Source organism: Bison bison, unplaced genomic scaffold (genome assembly GCF_000754665.1).
Source record: "Bison bison bison isolate TAMUID 2011002044 unplaced genomic scaffold, Bison_UMD1.0 scf7180017864517, whole genome shotgun sequence".
Taxonomy (NCBI): domain Eukaryota; kingdom Metazoa; phylum Chordata; class Mammalia; order Artiodactyla; family Bovidae; genus Bison; species Bison bison.
In genome coordinates this window covers 5,787,225-5,811,018 of record NW_011495070.1, presented here as the reverse complement: position 1 = coordinate 5,811,018, position 23,794 = coordinate 5,787,225, and the positions used below count along the sequence as shown (strand labels likewise).

Below are 23,794 nucleotides of genomic sequence, written 5' to 3'. Positions count from 1 at the left end.
TACAGATTTTGATGCAAGCTTGAGTTTCTGAGGAAATTTGTTCCTAAGATCAGAAGCACTGAAAGATGAAATGAGATAGTCTTGCAACTCGGTGGCAGGTGATATAAATCAATGGCCTAATTGGGAAAGTCAGACTGTCTCTGAGAACTTAGCTTTAAAGCAACAGCAGGTGGAGATGGAGATAGAAAAGGAGACATTTACCTGGGGGCAAATCTCACATTCTGTAGGGTTCAAAGCGAGGAGAGAGGTGATTTTCTGCCTGCCGGGGGTGAAAGGTTAGTGAGATGTAGAAAACAGAGTTTAATTGTGTGAATTGCTTCCCTGTGTTCTCCTACAGGGATGGAAGCAATTTGTGGTAGTTTGAATTCTCTAGTTCAAGTGTAGAAGAGCAAACTTGAAGGATATTGTTATCATCAAATCATAGAAGAAAAGGAATTTCAGGGTTTGTGAAATGTTAACCGATCACTTGAGAAGTGAGAGTCGGGTGGGAGTGTGGCATTGCTAAATACTAATTATCCCTCTGGGGCTTCCCTGGTGGCTCAGACAGTAAAGTGTCTGCCTGCAATGCGAGAGACCTGGGTTCGATCCCTGGGTTGGGAAGATCCCCTAGAAAAGGAAATGGCAACCTATCCCAGTACTCTTGCTCCAGTACTCTTGCCTGGAAAATCCTATGAATGAAGGAGACTGGTTGGGTTTACTCCTCTCCTCTTTTGAAAGTATTCAACTTCATTTCTCTCAAATTAATAAAGGTGAAAAGTTTTGGAGTACTTCTCTGGTGGTCCAGTGGTTAAGACTTCTGCCTTCCAGTGCAGAGCATGCAGGTTTGATCCTTTGCATGGTACTGGATCCCACATGCCTCGCTCAGTCGTGTCTGGCTCTTTGTGACCCCATGAATCGCAGCATGTCAGGCCTCCCTGTCCATCACCAACTCCTGGAGTTCACCCAGACTCATGTGCATCGAGTCAGTGATGCCATCCAGCCATCTCATCCTCTGTCGTCTCCTTCTCCTCCTGCCACCAATCTCTCCCAGCATCAGAGTCTTTTCCAATGAGTCAACTCTTCGCATGAGGTGGCCAAAGTACTGGAGTTTCAGCTTTAGCGTCATTCCTTCCAAAGAATTCCCAGGGCTGATCTCCTTCACAATGGACTGGTTGGATCTCCTTGCAGTCCAAGGGACTCTCAAGAGTCTTCTCCAACACCACAGTTCAAAAGCATCAATTCTTTGGCGCTCAGCTTTCTTCACAGTCCAACTCTCACATCCATACATGACCACAGGAAAAACCATAGCCTTGACTAGACGGACCTTTGTTGGCAAAGTAATGTTTCTGCTTTTGAATATGCTATCCAGGTTGGTCATAACTTTCCTTCCAAGGAGTAAGCGTCTTTGAATTTCATGGCTGCAGTCACCATCTGCAGTGATTTTGGAGCCCCGAATGATAAAGTCTGACACAGTTTCCCCATCTATTTCCCATGAAGTGATGGGACCAGAGGCCATGATCTTCGTTTTCTGAATATGGAGCTTTAAGCCAACTTTTTCACTCTCTTCTTTCACTTTCATCAAGAGGCTTTTTAGTTCCTCTTCACTTTCTGCCATAGGGTGGTGTTATCTGCATATCTGAGGTTATTGATATTTGCATATTTGGTATTTCTCCCAACAATCTTGATTCCAGCTTGTGTTTCTTCCAGTCCAGCGTTTCTCATGATGCACTCTGCATATAAGTTAAATAAGCAGGGTGACAATATATAGCCTTGACGTACTCCTTTTTCTATTTGGAACCAGTCTGTTGTTCCATGTCCAGTTCTAACTGTTGCTTCCTGACCTGCATACAAATTTCTCAAGAAGCAGATCAGGTGGTCTGGTATTCCCACATGCCTAAAAACCAAAAAACTGAAACATGAAACAGAAGCAATATCATAACAAATTCAGTAAAGACTTTAAAAATGGTCCACATTAAAAAAAAATCTTTAAAGAAAAAAGGGTTTTGTGTACTCCAAGTCTTGTCCATTCTGGCAAGCATGTCAGGCATGTGGAAGTTGAGTAGGGAAATCTTATATATTCACATTTGTCTTCTCTCCTCTAGCCCAGTGTCCCTAGGTAAAGGGACATTGCTCCCTTTACTTTCTATGGAACTTCATGAATTTTCACTCTCCTTGAAGCTTCAATAAACACTGAAGTATGTTCAAAAGTTAAAATGACATTTAGTTTTTGGTTCTGGTCTCCTGAAACCAGACCCTGTTTAAGTATACACTTGAGTGGCAGAATATTCTAATAAAAGTACCTTATGTCAGATGTGGGCTCTTATCTCAGACACATCTAACAACCTCTCTGAGTCTCAGTTTTCTTATTTAATTTACATAGGTGAATAAAGAATGTTATTCACCTGTGGGAATAATTGGAGAAAGCAAACAAAATAACACTTGTGATTATGATGTGAGAAAAAGAGAGAGCTATTTCTATAAATGCATTACTGTATTTTCTCAAACTGTACTAGCATCATTAAATTACATGAAAGAAAGCCTAGGCTGAGTTCTGTGCTAGCTTTTCAAATATTGCACATAAAGTGGCTCTGTTTAAACCCGAAATTGGACTATCTTTACTCCTCTTCTCCTGTAACTAAATACCATGACAACCAATTCTTAGGTAGAGATATGTAGTATTGAAATATACAAAGACTTCAAAACAACAATCATACCCTTCAGAACGATGAGAAATAAAATGTGGAATCTAAGTGTCTTGAAATCCCAGCCAAGATAAACATGATCCTTAGCAGAGAGGAGGGACTTCCCTGGTGGCTCAGATGGTAAAGCGTCTGCCTGCAATATGGGAGACCCAGGTTCGATCCCTGGGTTGGGAAGATCTTCTGGAGAAGGAAATGGCAACCCATTCCAGTATTCCTGCCTGGAGAATCCCAGGGATGGAGGAGCCTGGTAGGGCCTTGCGACCCCGGGGTCGCAAAGAGTCAGACACGACTGAGCTACTTCACTTTAGCAGAAAGAGAGCATCAGATGTTTGAGAGAACTTGTGAAATCATGTGTGTCTTTTGACCTGCTTCCTCATTGTTACCTGTGCACTGCTGGTAAAATTGTGGACTCTGGAGTCAGCTTACTTGGCTTCAATCTTATCTTCACCTTTAGCTTTGTGTACATGGACAAGTTAAGTAATATCCGGGTTCTCAGCTGTTCATCTGAAAAATAATGCTAATGATGGTAACCAACTCATACAGATATGAGGATTAAATAATATTCATGTAAGGTCCTTGCACAATATGTGTCATATAATAGTGTACATTTGTTTAATGCTTACCATTTTTATTCCCAATAGTGAGATCCTAGATATAGCCTCTCTCCTTCATAAAGGTGTTTATTGCTACATAGCTTCTGTGCAATGAATCTGTCCAGGAAACAAATGCTAACAGAAAAATGGAGGCAACCCAGGCAGCTGCTACAAAGAACAGTGGAACAATTCACTTCAGCTCACCATGATGCATCCGTACAGTGTCCATATATTTTACCAGCTTAGCAAAAAGTAGCCAGAAGCCAGGGAGAACCTGAACCTGGGGGGGGAAAAAACCCAATATATCCAGACTTAGTAACCTCACTCTGCAAAACAAAAGACAAACTTGAATTACTGAAGTACAGAAAGAAATGCTTGCTAGTCCTTAAATCACTGTATCAGTTTTTAACACTCCCCTAAATATCCTCTTCAAACACAACTCCCTTCCCTATGTATTTCTGATTGCCAGAGTTTATACCTATAACTTTCATTGCTGCATTTCAGTTCTTAGGAACCAATCAGCACCATTAATAAGTAAATAAAAGCTATATGTCTGTTTTCATTTTGGTAACATTTAAGGTCAGCAAAAAAAATAAAATAAAATAATAAGCTCAAATCAATACAGGTAATTTCTAATGCATGAATTTAGCAATTATTATTCAAAGGAAGGAAAGCTAGGATGAAAGCTTGCTCAGATTTCTTTAATCATTACAGTGTAAGTAGATAGTGTATAAAAACCAGAGTAGATACTATTTGTTTCAGAAACTCTGAAAGCTCTTAGCATTTAGTGAATCCCAAATCCCTTTTCAATATTGTTGGGTAAGCAACATACGTGAACTTAAACTTCTCCGTAAAGACACATGATGGAACAGCAGTTCTCGCCACTTGAGGACCTCCGCAGGCCTCTGTACTGGCTGCCTCGGTGCTTGTTAAGCTGTATCCCTTCAGGGTCATAGAGGTACATCTCAGCTGGAATGTGGCGTACGGAGTAATGAGGGCGATGTCTGGATGCTCAGATAAAGCAGGGTTCTGAGAAACCTTTTGAGAGAAATCAGGCTTAACCAGAATTTTGATTTCAGCTGCCTGAGAGGAAAGCAAGGTGAGATTATCAATTCATAATATTTGTTTGATTTTTGTCTTCCATTTTTCTAAGAAAACTACAAAATATAAAATCCCCAGCACTCAGTTTTGTTTTCTATTTCAATAGGCATCGAATTCTAACCCTCTATGAAAGTAACAACACTTCTTTCCTCTTACCAAATACATAGAGGTTCTAATATGAGGATGCCTCTCCTTTCCCTCCCCCCTCCTTCTTTTCCTTCCTTCCTCCCTCCCTCTATTCCTTTTTCTCTTCTTCCTTCCTCCTCTTTTCCTTTCCTCTCTTTACAATAGCTCTTTTCTACTGTGGAGTACTCTCAGAAATGGTGTTTGGGTTTTTAGGAGCTCTGCTTAAAAGGAAACAGTGCTCTTTTGTGTTGGTGGGAACATGAGTCCAGTTATTTTCAGACCAATGCTGAATCTCCTTAACTGAAAAAACAATCCCTTTCATATGATGATTCATTTATCACAGAGTCATTTGCATAGAAAAAGGACAAGAATCACTGGATGATGACGATGAGTGCAGAGTTGCATTAAATTATTTTCAGTATATAAGTGCTTTTTACAGGGGCGAGAAAAATCATTTTACTTTTTATCTTTCTGATAAAATAATGCACTTGGCAATTAACAATGGACCTGTCTAGTTCTTCATGTTTCCAGCTTCAAACACAGGTAGAATATTTCTCTCAGCCTACCATATAGCTTATTCGGGGCTTCAGCCTTTCTAATCATTCTCATCATTTCTCCTTTGAAACATTTCTTCATTAGTAACCCCCTATTTAACTTTGTATGGTTCCTTATTCTTCCCATCTTTGAGCTTTTTTCAAAGATGAAAATTGCTTTTTTGATTTTTTTTACTTAATGCTTCATGTTCATTGTAAGAATTATTTTAAAAGTGTAGAGAAATAAACTTTTAAACTTAAAACTTATTCCATATTCTATCATCTATAGATACCTTCTCTTCATGTTTTGGTAAATAGTCCTTCAAAATTTTTCCTTTCCTTTCCTTTCTATGTTTGTAGCTTTGTCTTCTATCTATCTTCCTGTATGTCAATTTAGCATGTTATGAACCATCTTTTATGTAATAAATATTTAACTGTGTCATGATTTTAAATGGCTGCATAGTAAACTCTTAAAAAGATATACCTTAATCAGCCTACTTTTAGAAGGCTAGATTATTTAAAATATTTTTGCTATTGTATATTATGTGTTGAAAACATTTGTACCAATTCTTAAATTCTGAAATGAGCTAATGATTGTATCAGGCAATGAAGATCAGTCATTAGTGTACATATGGAAAGCTTCCTATTGCAACCTGAATTGTAAGAATTCTGTTGTTGTTGTTTTTTTTTAATCCCCCAAGAAGTATTTTCATTCATTTTTGTTGTTTGTTTAGGGAGAATATACCTTTTAAAAATAAAGCTTGTAGCTAATAACTACAAATGTCAGGTATGAAGCAGTTTATTTGTTGGGAGTGGGGAGGAGAGGGTGAGTAACACCAAGTCTGAGGTTTAGAAAGTGTATAAAGTTGAAATCTGCTGTCTAGAATAACTCAGTCATTCTAGAATAGTATAGGAGGCCTGGCCTGGAAGTACCACCATTTATTTCACGCCTTTTTGGCTGAAGGTATTATAGATTTTTTTAAAAACTGAGGATCCAGCTCATTCATTTATTCAACAAAACTGTTAATGATCTTCCTGGGCCATGGATGAAGCTGGATACTAGCAAGACAGAGATGAGTGATGCTTGTTCTGTTCTCAAGATTCTCATGGTCCACAGTGCGGGCGAGTGGCTGGTTGAATACTGCAGAGGACTTTGTAGATAGCATCACCAAGAAAGAGAGATTCTGCTGGCTTCAGACCCCGTGTGCACCCTACTCTGGAAACACTTTTGGATTTATCATTCAAAACATTTTTTCAAGTTCCAAAACATATCTTGGAAACCTGTACATTTAGGGTAGGTTGAAAGTCACTCCTTACTATGCTGATTGGAAAGTAGAGACAAAATACAAAAAGTTCTGGCTAAGGCTAATTCTGAAAGTAGAATAAAGTCCCAGCCCACTTTTCCACACATTGTCCCTTCTTGAGTGTGATCCCAACTCTGTCCCTTTTTTAATGTGATCCCAAGTTGGCAGGTGACTCTGCATGTGGACGAGGGAGAAGAGCTGTTGCTGTGTCAGGCTAGAGTCACAGTCTGCGTGGGATGACCTCAGGATTTGCTTAGAAGATATTTTTATATGATTGTTCAGATCAGATCAGATCAGATCAGTCGCTCAGTCGTGTCTGACTCTTTGCAACCCCATGAATTGCAGCACACCAGGCCTCCCTGTCCATCACCAACTCCCGGAGTTCACCCAGACTCACGTCCATCGAGTCAGTGATACCATCCAGCCATCTCATCCTCTGTCGTCCCCTTCTCCTCCTGCCCCCAATCCTTCCCAGCATCAGAGTCTTTTCCAATGAGTCAACTCTTCACATGAGGTGGCCAAAGTACTGGCGTTTCAGCTTTAGCATCATTCCTTCCAAAGAAATCCCAGGGCTGATCTCCTTCAGAATGGACTGGTTGGATCTCCTTGCAGGGCACCACAATCCTTGTTCACTCTTACTGACATAAACAAGGAATCAAACTATGGTCTCCTGCATTGCAGGCAGATTCTTTACCAACTGAGCTATCAGGGAAGCCCATACAAAGAACAAGAGATAACTTTTTACTGCCTGCAGATTTTATCCAGTTTCTCAAACCTCAGGGTGCATAAAAATCACCTAGAGATCTGGTTGAAATGCATGTTTATAGTCCTTAGGTCTGGGGTGGCATCTGAGATTGTGCATTTCTAAAATGCTTCCAGGTAATGAATGGCAATACTGCTGGTTCACGGTTGGGACTTTGAGTAGCCAGGACCCAAGACATCTTCACGTGTACTATTGAGGATTCACCTTTTGAAACTTCATCTGTTTGTTTGCAGCTGTGGTGATGGTCCTAAATAGCATGAGTGTCAGTTGGAGCGCCCGGATCCAGATTTTCCTAACCTTTTGCAAGCTCACAGCAATTCTGATAATTATAGTCCCTGGAGTGATGCAGCTAATTAAAGGTATGGACTGAAAAGTAAATGCTTTTTAAAATACGTATCTGCTTTTGATCTCTTCCAACACTGACTTTCACTTGTACTAGCAGAATCCCTTAATTAGTCTCTCTGCTCATGGAACTTAGACTCTATACTGTCATCTAATTGGTTTGAAAGCCTGCAACATTGGGGGGAGAGTTGGTATTTACAGCTGATTGGCAACAAGAGGATTAAGCCTGGGCCAAGCAGCAAAATAAGGCATCAGTGAATTTTCTCTTGGTCTAAACTGTTTGTAGTGAAAACACAAAGTGGAAAAAAAAAATAAGCTGTTAGCTTCAACTACAGATAAATATGTCTTCTTATTTTTACTTTAAAGTAGTTCAAGCATTTATTAAAGATTAGAGAGAGAAAAAGATATCTGGAAAATAATGAAAAATGATAAAATATTGTTTTACTGTTTCTTAATTATTCCTTTTACCTTGAGAATGGAATTTTGACAGAAGAGTCAGATATGGAAATAGCATTCATTAAAAAAATGCTATTTGACAATAAAAATAGTTGTAAAAATGTATTTTATTGTTACGTTTTTTTAATGTAAAATCTGCATTTCTGTAGAAATGTAACACCAATATCTGGGAGTATTTGCCTTTCTAGAGTTGAGATGGTTGAGAGTGATGTCATTTAGAGTTTCAATTGTTCTAGGTAAGAAGGCACAGGCAATTGCTTAGATTCAGGGGAAATTATTGGGTGAGAAGGAGGTCTGCTGCTGCTGCTGCTGCTAAGTCACTTCAGTCATGTCTGACTCTGTGTGACCCCAGAGACAGCAGCCCACCAGGCTCCTCCATCCATGGGATTTTCCAGGCAAGAGTACTGGAGTAGGGTGCCATCACCTTCTCCGGAGAAGGAGATCTAGTGAGTTATTTAACTAACAATGGGCACAGTAGTAGGAAATACGTAAGGAAGTAAGAAGAAATGATAAAGGAGTGATGTATAACTTTGGCACATACAGTATTTCATGTTCACATTGATGTTGTCTGTTCCAAGAAAAGGAGTTTATAGAGAAATTTAATGAAGTTGCAAGAGTAGGATCACTCAAGGCAAAAGGAAATTCCAAAATTAAACAAAAAATCATTGCTGAAGGTAGAGGCATTAAACGACAACAAAGGTGGAAAGATTTGTCCTTCTGTACCCAGGGAAAGGGAACTACTGCTGTGTGTTTAATAAAACCTAGTGGGACTTCTTAGAACTCTCCCGGCTAAATGTTTGCATCAAATTCAGCAACCTCAGCCAACTCAAAATAAACACAATGAAGAGCTTTAATACGATAGCTTACACTGAAGGGAAAACATGAACTCTTCTAATTCATGTTGGTCTCCACAGAGCTGGCCTTCTCATACTTTATCTGATCCATTAGAAATGTAGGGAAAGTAACTTATTTTGTTACCGCTTTCCTTTTCTGGGCTCTTTATATTTCTGTAAAGAATTTCTTATATTTTTGGAAAGTTCAGAAACTGAGTCATTTAGATTCCAAAAAATGACATGCAGTCCTTTAAAACAAAGATAATTTTTTTCTCTTCTCTTTTTGATGTAAGACTGTAGTCAGTTTTTACCACTTAATTATATATGTTGGTGAGGTGAGGTGCAGTTGCCCAAATGTTACTGTATTGCAAATTCCTTGAGAGCAGAAGTCATGACATATCTTTTTTTTTTTGACACTTACAATAGAATGATCCTTTAATATTTATGGTATTGTTACTGAATCAAGCTTGGGTCTGCTTGCCCAAGGGCCAGCAATGCCAATCTACTGACACCAAATTGTGGTGAAGGAAAGCATAGTGTTTGTTGCAGGGAGTCAAGCAAGGAGAATGGGCAGCTTATGTTAAAAAAATCTAAACTCTCCGGTAGCTTTTAGGAAAGGCTTTTTAAAGAGAGTGTGAGGGAGAAGGTCACAGGGTACCTGATTAGCTCCTGCACAATACTCTGATAGGTTGATGATAAAGATGAGGTCACAGAGGTCAACATTATCAATCCTTAGGTTCCAGCCAATTTGCAGGCTATGTGATTGTGGTCATCTTACAATTAGCTTCTTCCTCCTGATACAGGCTTTAATGTCCGGGAAACAACTCAAGGATAGGACTCAGGATGTCAGCTGTAGCCCTAAGGAACAACTGGTGGTGGTGGTTTTAGTTGCTACGTTGTGTGACCCCACGGACTGTAGCCTGCCAGGCTCCTCTGTCTGTGGGATTCTCCAGGCAAGAATACTGGAGTGGGTTGCCATTTCCTTCTCCAGGGGATCTTCCTGACCCAGGTATCAAACCTAGGTCTCCTGCATTGCAGGCAGATTCTTTACCAACTGAGCTACGAGGGAAGCCCAAGGAATAATTAAGGAACTTTAATTTTGCTTTATAGCAAAACTATTACTCTTTTATCTTTCTTGACTGCTTTCCTTTGTTTCTGCATTTTCTCACTTCTATGATTAAAATCGCTCTTTGGAACTCAGGGAAGCCTAGGAGGCTAAAACTTTTCTACAAACACGCGGCGGGGGACATGGCAGTGGTCTGTCTCCAGTTTCATTATCAGTGCTTAATGTGACCAGGTTTCCTTATATATCTCACTTAGCAGAGAAATGACCTGGGAATTTTACCACATTTAAAGTAAGTTAAATATTTTGGAGAGTATTCTTAGCAGGTATATTTGCTCTATTACTATAAAACAATGATATTTCTTTGTCTCTAACTTATCACATATGTTTCACATTAATACAAAAAACTTCAAGAGGAGAAAATTTTTACTTACCCAGATTCTACATTTATTTTGATCTAATGAAATTCAGAAAATAATTGTATGTTCTGTATTCTCTTATGAGGATTTGTTAAACTTTCCTCTGAATCTAATAACTTTCATCTTCTTGAGATCTCTGTTATGCAGCCAAATACTCCTGAAATTTGGAAACAATTCTCTTTTGTAACACTTTGTGCTCAGGATTCAATCTTTACAAAGTTTTGTATCTTTTATTGATTATTCAGCATTGCACTTTAGCAATATTGTCCCATAAGGCCTAGGAGACCACAGATCATGATAAAGCAATATACAGCAGATGTTTTTAATCTGGGTTCAAAGATTTGTGTTTTTCTTCTATGAGGACACAGAGATGTTTTAGTAAAACAGATATTTCTCAATTGACAGTGTCATTTTAAAAAATGAGATATATTTAGGAATTGGATATTTTGAGAGAGTCATTTAGTGGATAACACAATATTCTCCATTTTTGGCTTCAAAACTCACACTGTATTGATATATATGTTGTTGTCTGGAAACTGCAAACAAAAACTGAGGTTTAAGTGTGAAGAGAGTTTTATGTACACCATCTATCTTCCACCCCCCCTTTTATTTACTTATGTGATAGCCAATTTTGAAATAGTCGTATTTCCCATTTAGGTAATCTCATTTGTATTTTCTTTGGGAAACAGAAACTCATTATGCTTTACTTTGAATATTGACTGACTAAATCTGAATTTCTATTTTTTAATTATCCAAAAGATATAGAAGAAAAGTCCCATCACAAAGAGGAGAAAACTGTGATGCATAAAAGCAGTCTACATGTTGATGCAACAATGTGTTTAAACCTATTTAAAGTTCAATATAGTTTCTTTTCCATGTTTCTAGAAGGAAACAGTGCTGTTCTCTAGGTAAGGGTCCACAGACCTTCTCTGTAAACGGGCAGATAGTAAATGTTTTCAACTTTGTGTGCCGTGTGATCTCTGCAACAATTATCAGCCCTATTTTTGGAGAGTAAAATTAGCCATAGACTAATGGTATCATGGCATCCAGTCCCATCACTTCATGGCAAATAGATGGGGAAACAGTGGAAACAGAGGCTGACTTTATTTTTCTGGGCTCCAAAATCACTGCAGATGGCAATTGCAGACATGAAATTAAAAGACGCTTGCTCCTTGGAAGGAAAGTTATGACCAACCTAGATAGCATATTCAAAAGCAGAGACATTACTTTGCCAACAAAGGTTCGTCTAGTCAAGGGTATGATTTTTCCAGTGGTCATGTATGGATGTGAGAGTTGTACTATATAGAAAGCTGAGTGCAGAAGAATTGATGCTTTTGAACTGTGGTGTTGGAGAAGACTCTTGAGAGTCCCTTGGACTGCAAGGAGATCCAACCAGTCCATCCTAAAGGAGATCAGTCCTTGGTGTTCACTGGAAGGACTGATGTTGAAGCTGAAACTCCAATACTTTGGCCACCTCATGTGAAGAGCTGACTCATTGGATAAGACCCTGATGCTGGGAAAGATTGAGAGCAGGAGGAGAAGGGGACGACAGGATAAGATGGTTGGATGGTATCACCGACACAGTGGACATGGGTTTGGGTGAACTCCGGGAGTTGGTGATGGACAGGGAGGCCTGGCGTACTGCAGTTCATGGGGTCGCAAAGAGTTGGACATGACTGAGCAACTGAACTGAACTGAACTGATGGTATCTAGATGAATAAGTAAGCCCAACTGTGCTCCAATAAGTTTTTCTTTATAAAACAAGCCTGGAAGTGCCAAAGAGATTTGTTTCACAGCATTTTGCAACCCCTGTAGGTATCTAATGAACTGTAGGGAGAAAGCCAAAAAAGCAAGTTAAATGATGTGAGAAGGTGGTTTTGGGGTTTCATGCCACCTCCTCATTGAAGATAGACCCTTGAATAATTCTTCCTAAGCACTGTATTATCATCGCTGTTGAGAATTATATCACACTCTAAACACTATAATTTACAGATGATCCTTTAGTCTTCTTTCGTGGTGAAACTCTGTTAAGAGTAGAGGCATGCTAAAGCAAGGGACTGTTTTTGAAATGTTGTTTTCCTCTTTGCCATGATTTTATTAAAATAAATGTTAAGTAGTGTTAGTGGCAATCAGCATATGTTTGGGATTCCTTCTCTATAATGGATACAGCATTAGTAGATAAAGTTGGAAATGAGCAGAGAGTAAGAAATCTAGACCTGAAATGATATAGTTCATCCCCAAGCCCCCTTCTCCCCCTTTTCATGTTTATGGTTAAAGAATGAATAATAACCAGCTGTTTGAAAAGTCCTTAATCTTTCTATTCCTATTTCAGGGCAAACACAGTATTTTAAAGATGCCTTTTCAGGAAGAGATGCAAGTATTATGGGGTTGCCACTGGCTTTTTATTATGGAATGTATGCGTACGCCGGCTGGTAAGTTGATATCACTATCAACTGGTGATTTGGATGATTCATTAATTCCTTCAAGTACTTCAAGTGCCAAGTGAGCTGCTAGGTAATTGTGAACTGCCGTAATTCAACATGCTATGCTGTACTTGAAGAGAGGAAGGTAACGTAGCTCCCTTCACCAGGCCAGGCACTGTGTATACAACTCAACACAAAATCACTGAGGTTTCCAGTCAAGGCACATACTAGATTTAACTTGATAATGTAAATTTAACATGATAATGTAAAAAATAAACAAATGCTGAGTCTTGAGAGCCAATACAAATCACTTATAAGTATGGATCAGTAAGGGCGTAATAGTGCCGAAAGCCATTAAAGAATAGTACTTTGTTTGTCAAAAAGCCTGCCAAGCTGAAGCTCCAAGGTCTGCTCAAATAGTGATTAGTTGATTTTTTTTTCCACCTTCCTATGAGAAAGAAAGAATTCAGATATAGAAATAAGTAGTGTGTTCCCAGGAGGTAAAATGGTACTCTAAAGGCAAGAAGGAGTAAACGGGATAGCCAAATCAGATGTATTAGATAGTCTGATACATTCTAAAGGACTTTATGCATTCCTTAAAATTTCCTCGACATTTGAAAACAAAAAATGCAGAAAAGATGAATAAAACCACAGTGGCATAGGTACATTTCCATGGATCCATGTCAAAGTGTGATGACATTTTGGTTGAAGCATTAAGCTTTGTATTTATGTCTTGTTTTGTTTAGGAACTTGAATAACAATAACCATGGTTCTGAGTGGGAATTTTTTCTAATTAAATTTTATTGATCTAGTAAGATTCAGTTGAGGTGATTATTGCAAGAAATGCCACTAGAAATGCCATTATTTAAACATCAAAATGATTGTAGTAAAATTAAATTTCAGTTTTGAAGTAATTAGTAGCAATATTTCTTTAAAAAAATAATTTATCGAGCTAATTGTACAGTTGCAGTTAGAATGTTCTATGAGCCTAAAAAAGCAACAAATTATACTAGCTTAAAATTATGTAAATGCATCTCAAATACAAACACAATTTCTTTTTGTTCAGTTTTTAGGATTTTATTCTCTAATGCATGGAATATAAAAATATATTTTTCAATAAATGAAATTTTTACCCTATTAATCTCACTGAATTATGGAAATTCAGAGCACTAGAGGAGGATTAGGAAAGTAAAGGAACTAAAGATTTTAGCATGGCATCTGAAGCATAATGTTTGAAGTTCTTAGAAAATTGTAGCTCTGAAGAGTCTAGCATAAAATATTTGTGTACTTTTGGAATATTTTGATAGCCATTGTGTATGTGTGTTAGTCTTAGTATTTTTGAAGTCTTTATTTTTGTCCAAAGCACAATGTGGTGCTGAGCAAGAAAAAAAAATTAAAAAAGGAGTTGTGCTCCCAGGGTTAGCAGTGGAATCATCTATTCTATGGCTTTTCAGCCTGATCAGAGCTCCAGTGCCCTGGGGCAGTGGCCAAGCCCTGGGAGGGTCACCAGGAGGGGCCAGAGCAAGTTGGGGAGGTGACAGAAGCTTTCAGTTAGAGCCAAGTGTTGGGGGCTTGGTAGTATTCAGTCAGGAATGTGGAATGTGGAGATCCTCATGAGGGAGTTTTGATTAATTCTATTGAATGAAGTTTCTTTTGCCTGTGAGTGCCATGCATCTGTTCCCACGGAATCTTAAAATATTCTTCTACCCGACTCACTCCCCTACTACAAGGGCTGAATACTCAAGTCACCTGCTTTATGGAGAGCAAATCTTCACTTTTGTAAGCTTTTGAGGGCTGATAGCTTTCTCCAAGTATAAAGAGTCTTTTCATTTTGAATTATCTTATTATCTTAATCTTTAGTTTTGTTGATACTAAACCCAAAATGTTACTCTTGTTAGATTTTAAAAAGACAGTTTTGGTGGTATAAACAAGAGTCCAGCCAAACTTAAAAATGAGGTGGAAGACAAGAAGCTTTTATGGGATGAAGAGTAAGGAACAAATAAGAGAAAAATGGAAAATGAATGTAAAACAGGGAAATAAGTGTAGAACTCAGGGTTGACTTGCAGATTAGTGGCTCCATCTTAGACATAGAAATTTATTTCAGTACTCTGTTTACAGGGCAAATGGGGTTTACATGAACCCTTGTTTATATTATACTTTTCCTCATAGAATCCTCATGTCCATGTCCTATTTTAAAGAACAGGAAACTTGGTTTTCTTATATTCTAGAGGGTTCAGTCATAAGACATTAAGGCCAAGATTTTAAATGAATGTCATCTGATACAAGTGATTTATGTATGGGACAGATAAATAACTGTATGTCTCCAACAGCTGTTCAGCTACCTGAATGCTGCTTTGCAGGTAGGCAGAAATAACCTGCTTGTTAATATGTGGCCATCCGTCTTAGAAAAAGGGAGCTGTGTTTAGAAGAAATAGTCTGCTGGTTTGGAATTCCAGAGGAAAAAGTTAATATCTGGATATAAATGGAACAAGATGGAAACTAAAAGAGTGCCCAAAGCGGGAGTTATGTAGTCACTTTCCAAATATGATCCTGCCTCTCTGACCTTTCTTTGTCTTTCATGATGGAATTAAAAGACTATGTTGTGGAATTATAAGTGGGGCACCATAAATGAGCCTCCACTCCCTGTGCTCCTGCCCTGACAATGTTTGATGCAAAAATAAAAGTGTAGGGGGCATTGCAAATAAGGAGACAGAATCAGTCATTGTCCTCAGAACTTAACCACCCACAGTGTAAGTAAAAGCAGCGAGACCCTTGTTGTCTGGGAGGCCTTGTTCGTTTAGCAAGTCACCACCTACCCACTGAATAGGAAAAAGGCAAGGCCAGAACTTGGATGCGAATAGAGCAGGCTGTTGGTGTATGAGGAGTGCTGGACCTTTTTAGAATGATGAAAACTCCTTCACAGAAACATGATTGGGGGAAAGAAATCATTAACCCAGCCAGGTCACAGAGGTGGGTCAGAACAACTTTAATATTATTGCCAACGTCTGCATTCAGAGAAATATGGCAGTCTCCCTGTGGCCCAGGGGAACTCAACCAATTTCAGTCCCATATCCTGATCCAAAGCTAAATATTGCTTGGTGGGAATTTTTTTTTTTTTTTTGAACCGTGTGATAGGAAATAGTTTTTCATTGTGTGTGTGTGTGTGTTTTCCCTTTAAATCGTATCCTCAGGGGATTTAGTCTTCTAAAGCATCTGCTGGGATTATTTTCTAGCATTGTGTAAAATCTAATCTAAAGAATAAGCTTTATTTTTAAAATAATTCATAGTTGGGTATTAGAATGCATGGCTAGCTTTGCGGTGCCTTTTATACGCAATCATGGAAAAGCTGGAACAATAGATCTTGTGAATATTCTCTAGAGAACTTGAGTAGATGTATAGAGAACGCTACGGATGCGTGACTGGAGACTAGGAGAGCATAAAGGTATATTTCCCACAGGATGTGAATGTTTGGACCAAAATAAGAAGCTTTCTCCTTCCCACCCTGCTACCATGTCCCAAGTCCTTTCCTTTTCTCTATGGAAAATATTTGAAATTGGGTTATTTTTTCATAAATATTTCCTTTCTTTCCTTAACGTTGTTGGAAAAAGACCAGTTTCTAAAACAACTGTTTAGAAGGAACTGGCTATTTTTGAAGTGAGAGGCCTGGAAATATTTCTAAGTGTGTGTGTGTGGTTTTTGTGTGAGTTTTTTTTTTTTCCCTCCTTGGATTTTGTTTTGTTCATTTTCTTCTTGTACTTCCCATTGCCTTGGGCTTATAACAAACGCATCAAATCCCTCAGAGTGCATATTCCAGATATAAGTATTGATTTTTGCTTGCCTTCCTGGTATAACTACAACCTCTATTTTTAGAAAATTACTTTCTAGTCATTAAAAAATATCCTTGGCTGCTAACCTTTTAGATCACCTTTGTTGCTACCGTTCTCTCAGATATTCAAATGTTTCTGCTTCACATATAGTCCTTAAAATATCAGACACCTTAACTTTATTAAAATATAAACTGAATCATATTAAAATTTTTAAGAGTTTGAGAAAAAATCGATATGAATTGACAGCATCCTATCTAGCAGATAGAACGGAACTCCAGGGAGCTGTACAAAAGAGAAAGCTTTTTATAGGTTGAAAGGGTGGGAACAAAAAAGTTATACTAAGCTAAAAACCAGGTTGATTATTACGGAGTTATTTTCATTTAGGGGCTAGCAAGAGTCTACCAGGCAGAATACTTAAATAATGCAATTCCTAACTGACTGGTTTTGGATTCCATTTCTGGGAGGTGTGAAACTTTAACTGAATTATGTTTTGGTTTGGTGGCATGAGGCTTAAGCATAAACGACTCCATTTTGGGCCTGTTGTCTTGGCTTTCTTCAACTATCATCAGGCTTTCTTCAACTAGCATCAAGTGCCTGCTTGTGAATAAAGATGGAATAAGACAGGTTTTCTTATCTTTGTTTTAAGTTATGAGATACTTTAAGTATGTTAAAGGCTGATGGACTATATTCTAGTCACTTGGTTTTAGATTATATAGAGAATTTGTTCCTATTGACCAGTGCTTCTGTGGACCTATGTAATGGCTATTTTATCTTCTAAGGAATAATAAGAACACGGAAGAGTACAATGAAAATATGACTTTTTCACTTTGTGGACATTTTCTAAGCCTCTACAATGAAGAAATGGAAAGGTCTTTGTCCTTATATGTCTAGCTCTATTCATTATGATCCCTTAGTTTCCCCATCTTCACGATTTGGTTATCTATGTGTGCATATCTGAGGGGTCTGCTGCATCTTGGAACCTTGAAAGAGAACTTTAAGGGCTTTAAAGGGTCTCCAGCAGTCCTTTTAGACTGGAAAAAGAAGTCAAGGATGCGAGGCAGCCACCATTCCTGGGTGGGATAAGGAGAGTTGTAAAGTGAAGGAAAGGAATCTGAATTTTTCTTGGGCCATAAGTTTAGGGTAATATTTGCAACCCTGTGGGACTAGAAAGTGAAATATCATGTGTCTAGAATGCTTCTTGTCATGTAAGAGATGACAGAAGTGTTCAGGTCTTGGGGGAAATATTCAAAATGTTATGTTCTTTCGTATCAGCCTATAGTATACTGACTAACAATGGACCTAAAATTAGCTGCCTAAATATACAAAAAAATTGGCAACTTCATAGTTACTATTATGCATAAGGCATATTTACCTCATGTTGTTCTTATAGTTGCCTTATGACTTGAGATTATTTGGATGGGATGCATATTGGAAAACTGAATTGAAAGGAAGAAGTGCAAATTGCAAATTGCAATTTAAAAGTGCAAATCTTTTATCCCATTTTTTATTTCCTATTTGCCTCAGTGTTCATATCTGGTAAGCCAATTCCCTAAAACTGAGAAATGTTATTATCATACTTCTATTTTCCTACAAGTTTTTATTGACCTGTCACCCCTACTGAAATCTAGATTCCCAGAAGCCAGAGGGCATCTTGTCCTTACACTCTATTCTCTCTCCCTGGGCACCCTTTGTACTGCAGAATACCTATCTGTAGCTCATATCTCTGTGCATATAGAGCTTTACCACACTCACATGTGTATGTGTTATACTCCACCTGGAATGTCCTTATGCCATTTCACCAGGGCTAATAGTTAAGCATTTTTGAAGCCTCAACTTGGGTGATGCCTCCTCTCAAAAGCTTTCTATGACCTGCCAGTCTGGTTTTGACCTCACCCCTGGCTCCTGGTAACCTGGACGTGCTCTAGCATTGCCTCCTGTGTTGTTATATCCACAATGGACCATTCTATGAACAATGAGCTCTTTAAGGAGAGGGATTATAGATTTCCTACTTTTATTTCCCCAGTGACTAACACATAATAATCTCATATATTGCTGGAATGCAATTAGGACTCCAAAAATGGTAAAAAAATAAATAAATAAATAATAATAATGTAATAATAAACATGTACCTACCCTATGATCCAGTGATCATATTCTGAGTATATGCACAAGAGAAATGATTGTATGGTCCCCAAAAGGACATGCACAAGCATATTTATGGTATCCATATTCATAATAGCTATAATTGTAAATAATTCAAATACCCATCAGTGGTAGGCTGTATTGGTGTTACATTCATACAATGAAAAGCAAAAATAAAGAATGATGAAATATTGCTAAATACAATAACATGGATGAGAGCCAACAGATATAAAGTCCAGCAAAAACAAAACAAAACAAAACAAAACACAAAGGAATATTGTATAATAGTTATACAAGCAGATATTATTAGTCTATTGTATTGAGATGAGCAAAACTAATCTATAGTGATAGAAATCAGAATAGTGGTTGCCTTTATGGGAGGATGAAAGAGATGATTGCAAAGGGCCTTGAGGGAACCTTCTAGGGTGCTGGAAATGTTTTATGTTTTGATCTTTGTTTTGGTTGTGTAGATGTATAAATAAATAAAAATTTATCAATATACGTTGAGATTTGTTTGCTGTTTATACATTATACATATTTACACATTTACTGTTTACATACTGTTTACATGTTTATACATTAAGATTTGTTCACTGTTCACTAAGCAGTTTGCTGTTCATGTTATACCTCCATAAAAAAATTAAGAAATAGAAAAGAACTCCATAAATAATGTTTAATAGAAAAAATAAAATGCGGGAGCATTTAGTGTTGGAGAATTTCATCTTAGGTTATTTGTTTATAAAATTTTTATAATTCTGAGTTTGATTATAAATATTTAAAATGTGAAACTTTGGATAGTGATCATAAAGTTTATTAATGGTTTGTACTTTATGTATGTCTTTTTAGGTTTTATCTCAACTTTGTTACTGAAGAAGTAGAAAATCCTGAAAAGTAAGTAAGTTATATTTACTGTGAAATATTCATAAGGAATAAAATGTAAGGTTATATGGTTAAAAAGTGGACCTAAAGAAGGAATTCAGCAGGGGCTAATTAGCTTTCTCATCATCATCATCATCAGTGTCTTGGGCAGTAAAATGTACTTGATTTTATCGTAAGTTAGATGTAAATAACTTTATTGTGCATTCTACATCCAATATTTAAATTGTCTGATTACCTGAAAGCATAAAAGAATAGATTTATATTTTAGGTAATTCATTTCTTAAAAATATACATACAACTTAAAATGGACTCTTGGCTGCTCACAAATGTTCTGTAATTTGTGAACTCCAAAACTTGAGTATTTCTAGGATTCATGTGAATTTTTTTCATAACTATCCAACTAAGGAGAATGATGTAATTAATGAACAAGTAGTTATGAAAGCCTGTAAATAGCTGTAGAATATCATAGGAACTTGTAAATTTGAGAAGCTGGACGACTACTTTTACTTTTTGTTGTTGATAAGAATCCTTTTATAATTAGGTGGCATGATGGTTTATATATGTTCCAAAATGAATTATTTTTAATCTAGAACTTTGAAAAATGAATTTTTATGATTTGTATAAAAAATGGACTTTATACGGGAAAATCACATAATCTATGGCCAGAAATCCAAAAGAAGGACAATTGAAGTAGTACAGTGTAAGATAAAGACAGAATTTTGAAGCTATTTAATTCATCTGACTTTTATTAAATATCTACCATGTTCCAACTATTGAGCATCATCTTACATGATGAATAAGACTTGTGTTCAAGATTTTATTGTCTAGTCATTGAGTCAAATATGTAATCAAATAACTGTAACATGGTGTGATTGGTACCACAGTAGATTATTTTCTCAGTCTCACAGAGATGAAAGGAGGAAATATTATCTAGAGAGATGTTGCTTATACAGAGACTCAGATGATGAGTAGGTGATTCTTGTTGTTTAGTTAAGTTGTGTCTGACTCCTTTGTGACCTCATGGACTGTAGCCCACCAGGCTCCTCTGTCCATGGAATTCTCCAGGCAAAAATAGTAGAGTGGGTTACCATTTCCTTCTCCAGGGGATTTTCCAGACCTGGGGATTGAACTCATGTCTCCTGCATTGGCGGGCATATTCTTTACCACTGAGCCACCAGAGAAGCCCCAGGTGTTCCTTAGGTAATAAAGGAGAGAGAGAAAAGAAGATAAAGGGAGAGGAAGGGACAGACTTTGAAGAAAGGGAAACAAGCACGAAGGTGAGTCAGTATGAAGTAAACTGGACTTCAGAGAACATGCCTAAGGGTTGACAATTCAAATGAAGGTAGACTAAAGTTCTGGCGGCAAGTATATTAGAAGCTGATTAAATCTGGCCAAATACCAGAGTTGTCAGAATTTTGGACACATAAACCAGCATGTGTGCATGCTAAGTCAGTTAGTTATGTCTGACTCTGCAACTCTATGGACTGTATGTAGCCTGACAGGCTTCTCTGTCCATGGGATTCTCCAGGCAAGAATACTGGAGTGGGTTGCCATGCCCTTCTCCAGGGGATATTCCCGACCCAGCAATTGAGGTTAAAACAGTATTTCATAATCTGATGTAACCTTTATGCAAATTACTTTATGCAAATTTAAACATGTGAAAAGATTCTTTTATTGAGAAATATAAATTTATAGCAATCTTTTTATCTTTATAACTAGAACTGTGGTTGAGAACATATATTTACCAGAAACTAGTTTTTCTAGCATTACTCTGAAATGATAAACTACATTTTGACTCTAAATCTATTGATTACAGAGATAAATAGGTTGCTCTGTTGTTTTTTTTAAATAATTCATGTGTAAGTAGCAATGTGGAGAAAAGACTTCTCTTACTAGGTTTCATGTAAAGTATTTATTGAATTTGCTTTGTGTGAAAGAGATAGCTGTGGTTTATGGCTGTCTCTTAAGTCTAAAAACATTTTAAGAGACCTATTGCTAAAATTCATTATCAGAGATAATTTCTTCTGAAAACAAGGGCAAACTGTCGGTTTGGATGTGAACCCATAATATAACATTTATGACATGGTACCTCAGTGGCATGGAGATAATTCATATTCTTTTTTAATGTTATTTAATAATTTAAGCATAGGTTTTGTTTTCAATGTATACAATAATACTATTGTGCATATTAAGCATATCAAGACTATGCCATTATTAGCTTGATCTGAATTTTTGATGTATTTTGTCAGAGAGATGCCAGTCAAGGATTCTCTTTCTCCCCTTTTCTTTTTCTTAAAGAGCCTTAGTTTCACACATAGATAATGTCCACGATCAATAGATATACAAATACTAAAGAACTTTGATGTATTGGTTCAATGATTTTCCATCATCATCATTGTTGCAAAGAGATTTCCTCATCTCAAAAAGTAATCATAATAATAGTATGTGCCTTATTGGATTGTGGTAATGAGTTGATATGTATAAAGAATGTAGATTAGTGACTGTTATTTTAATCTCTACACAATTGGTTGTTGCTAATACTTTTATATTCTTACTTTTGGAACAAGGTAAAATGTTACTCCCATAAGAATGTTTTCTAGTTTTCAATGTCCTAAGCAATTCTTTTTTTCTGGTGTTTTTGAAGGAAATACAAAAACATTATTTCATACCATATTGAAACTTGTATAAGACTAAGGTTGTTATCACTGGTTACATTGGATGAAATGTTGTCTTTTATTGCAAATTATGATTCTGCAAATTTCATTAACTCTTCCTAGAATATTTTTAATTTAAAATTATATTTTAAGCTCTTAAACTAAGGAACTTTTCAGGAAAGAGTACAGATCCCTAGATTTTTAGTTTAAGATGATGAGTAACTGCCAAGACTTCAGCTGAAGAAAGAAACCTCTGATTTCTTTCTGTTCTTTTATGTTAGGTACTCAGATATTCCATTTTTTTGCATGGAAGATTCTTTGTAAAACTCAGACAACACATTTATTTTCTCAGAATCAGAATATGAGAAGTTTGCAGAATCCCCTTAATAAAAAGTACTATGGAAAGTACCTAATGGAAAGTATTAATTTGTAATATGTATTTATCAACCAATATTCAATGCATTAATTTTAAAAATAATAATCCTCTGAAATGTTGACAGTTAATCCAAGTCTTTTAAAACTCATAATTGTTTTAAAAAAACAGACTGCTTTGGGAAATATTGATGGTTGAATACAGAGAACAGATGGTAAAATTATGCAGACCTTGTCCGGCTGTGTAATTTGTATTATTTTGTAGGGAGACACAGCTCTCAAATACCTTTAGTTACAAGGGAGAATAATTATTATTCCATCTCCTTTGTGACATGCCAAGATAAATGTGCTTCCCAATCAGTCAGGGGTGCATGTGTCCAGGTGTGCTGTAATGGGCAGCATTCTGGCAGCTGGTGAAGTGAATCATCAGCTGGAGATACAATACTTTTTACTGTCCTTTTCCACCTGGGCAGTATAATTTCCCTAAAATTGTGACCTGATAGAGAAAGAGATCATTAATTTAGATCAGTGAAAGTAGTGATGTGTTTAAAATATACAGAATGTAGAATAAGGTTTCATGATCACAATTAGTTACCCTTTACATATAATTTAATTTCAGTGGAAATCTTTCAGATTAACTAACATTGCTCTATGGAATAATTTCTGAACTGCTATTATGACTATGACTTATAGAACAGTTCCTTAATGTAGCAAATGAGAGATACACTGGGAAATTAATGGAATATTAATAATGGAATCCAAATAGCTCATGACTTCTTTCTTAAGTCTCATCTATTCTTTAAAGCTTATAAAACACTAAAATTTGGGGCAAAATTCCTGTTATATGATTATATTTGTAGTGTTAAAAAATGTTCCCATGGTGTTTCTTATAATTTATATTTTCTTCTCTAAAAGTGGCTTTGGATCTATGGAAGGAGTTATTGTTTCAGATCAGATCAGATCAGATCAGTCGCTCAGTCGTGTCCGACTCTTTGCGACCCCATGAATCGCAGCACGCCAGGCCTCCCTGCCCACACCAACTCCCGGAGTTCACGCAAACTCACGTCCATCGAGTCAGTGATGCCATCCAGCCATCTCATCCTCTGTCGTCCCCTCCTCCTCCTGCCCCCAATCCCTCCCAGCATCAGGGTCTTTTTCAATGAATCAACTCTTTGCATGAGGTGGCCAAAGTACTGGTGTTTCAGCTTTAGCATCATTCCTTCCAAAGAAATCCCAGGGCTGATCTCCTTCAGAATGGACTGGTTGGATCTCCTTGCAGCTGT

The 23,794-nt window shown here is 37.2% G+C and overlaps 1 protein-coding gene across 1 annotated transcript in view; it reads left to right on the top strand.

Annotated features, from left to right (window-relative positions):
• SLC7A11 (solute carrier family 7 (anionic amino acid transporter light chain, xc- system), member 11) overlaps positions 1-23,794 on the top strand; it is an 80,724-nt gene that overhangs the window by 13,336 nt on the left and 43,594 nt on the right. Inside the window, exons 4-6 of the mRNA XM_010830268.1 lie at positions 7,335-7,460; positions 12,547-12,646; positions 19,453-19,497. Coding sequence (XP_010828570.1) covers positions 7,335-7,460; positions 12,547-12,646; positions 19,453-19,497 — 271 coding nt within the window. The remainder of the gene's footprint in view (positions 1-7,334; positions 7,461-12,546; positions 12,647-19,452; positions 19,498-23,794) is intronic.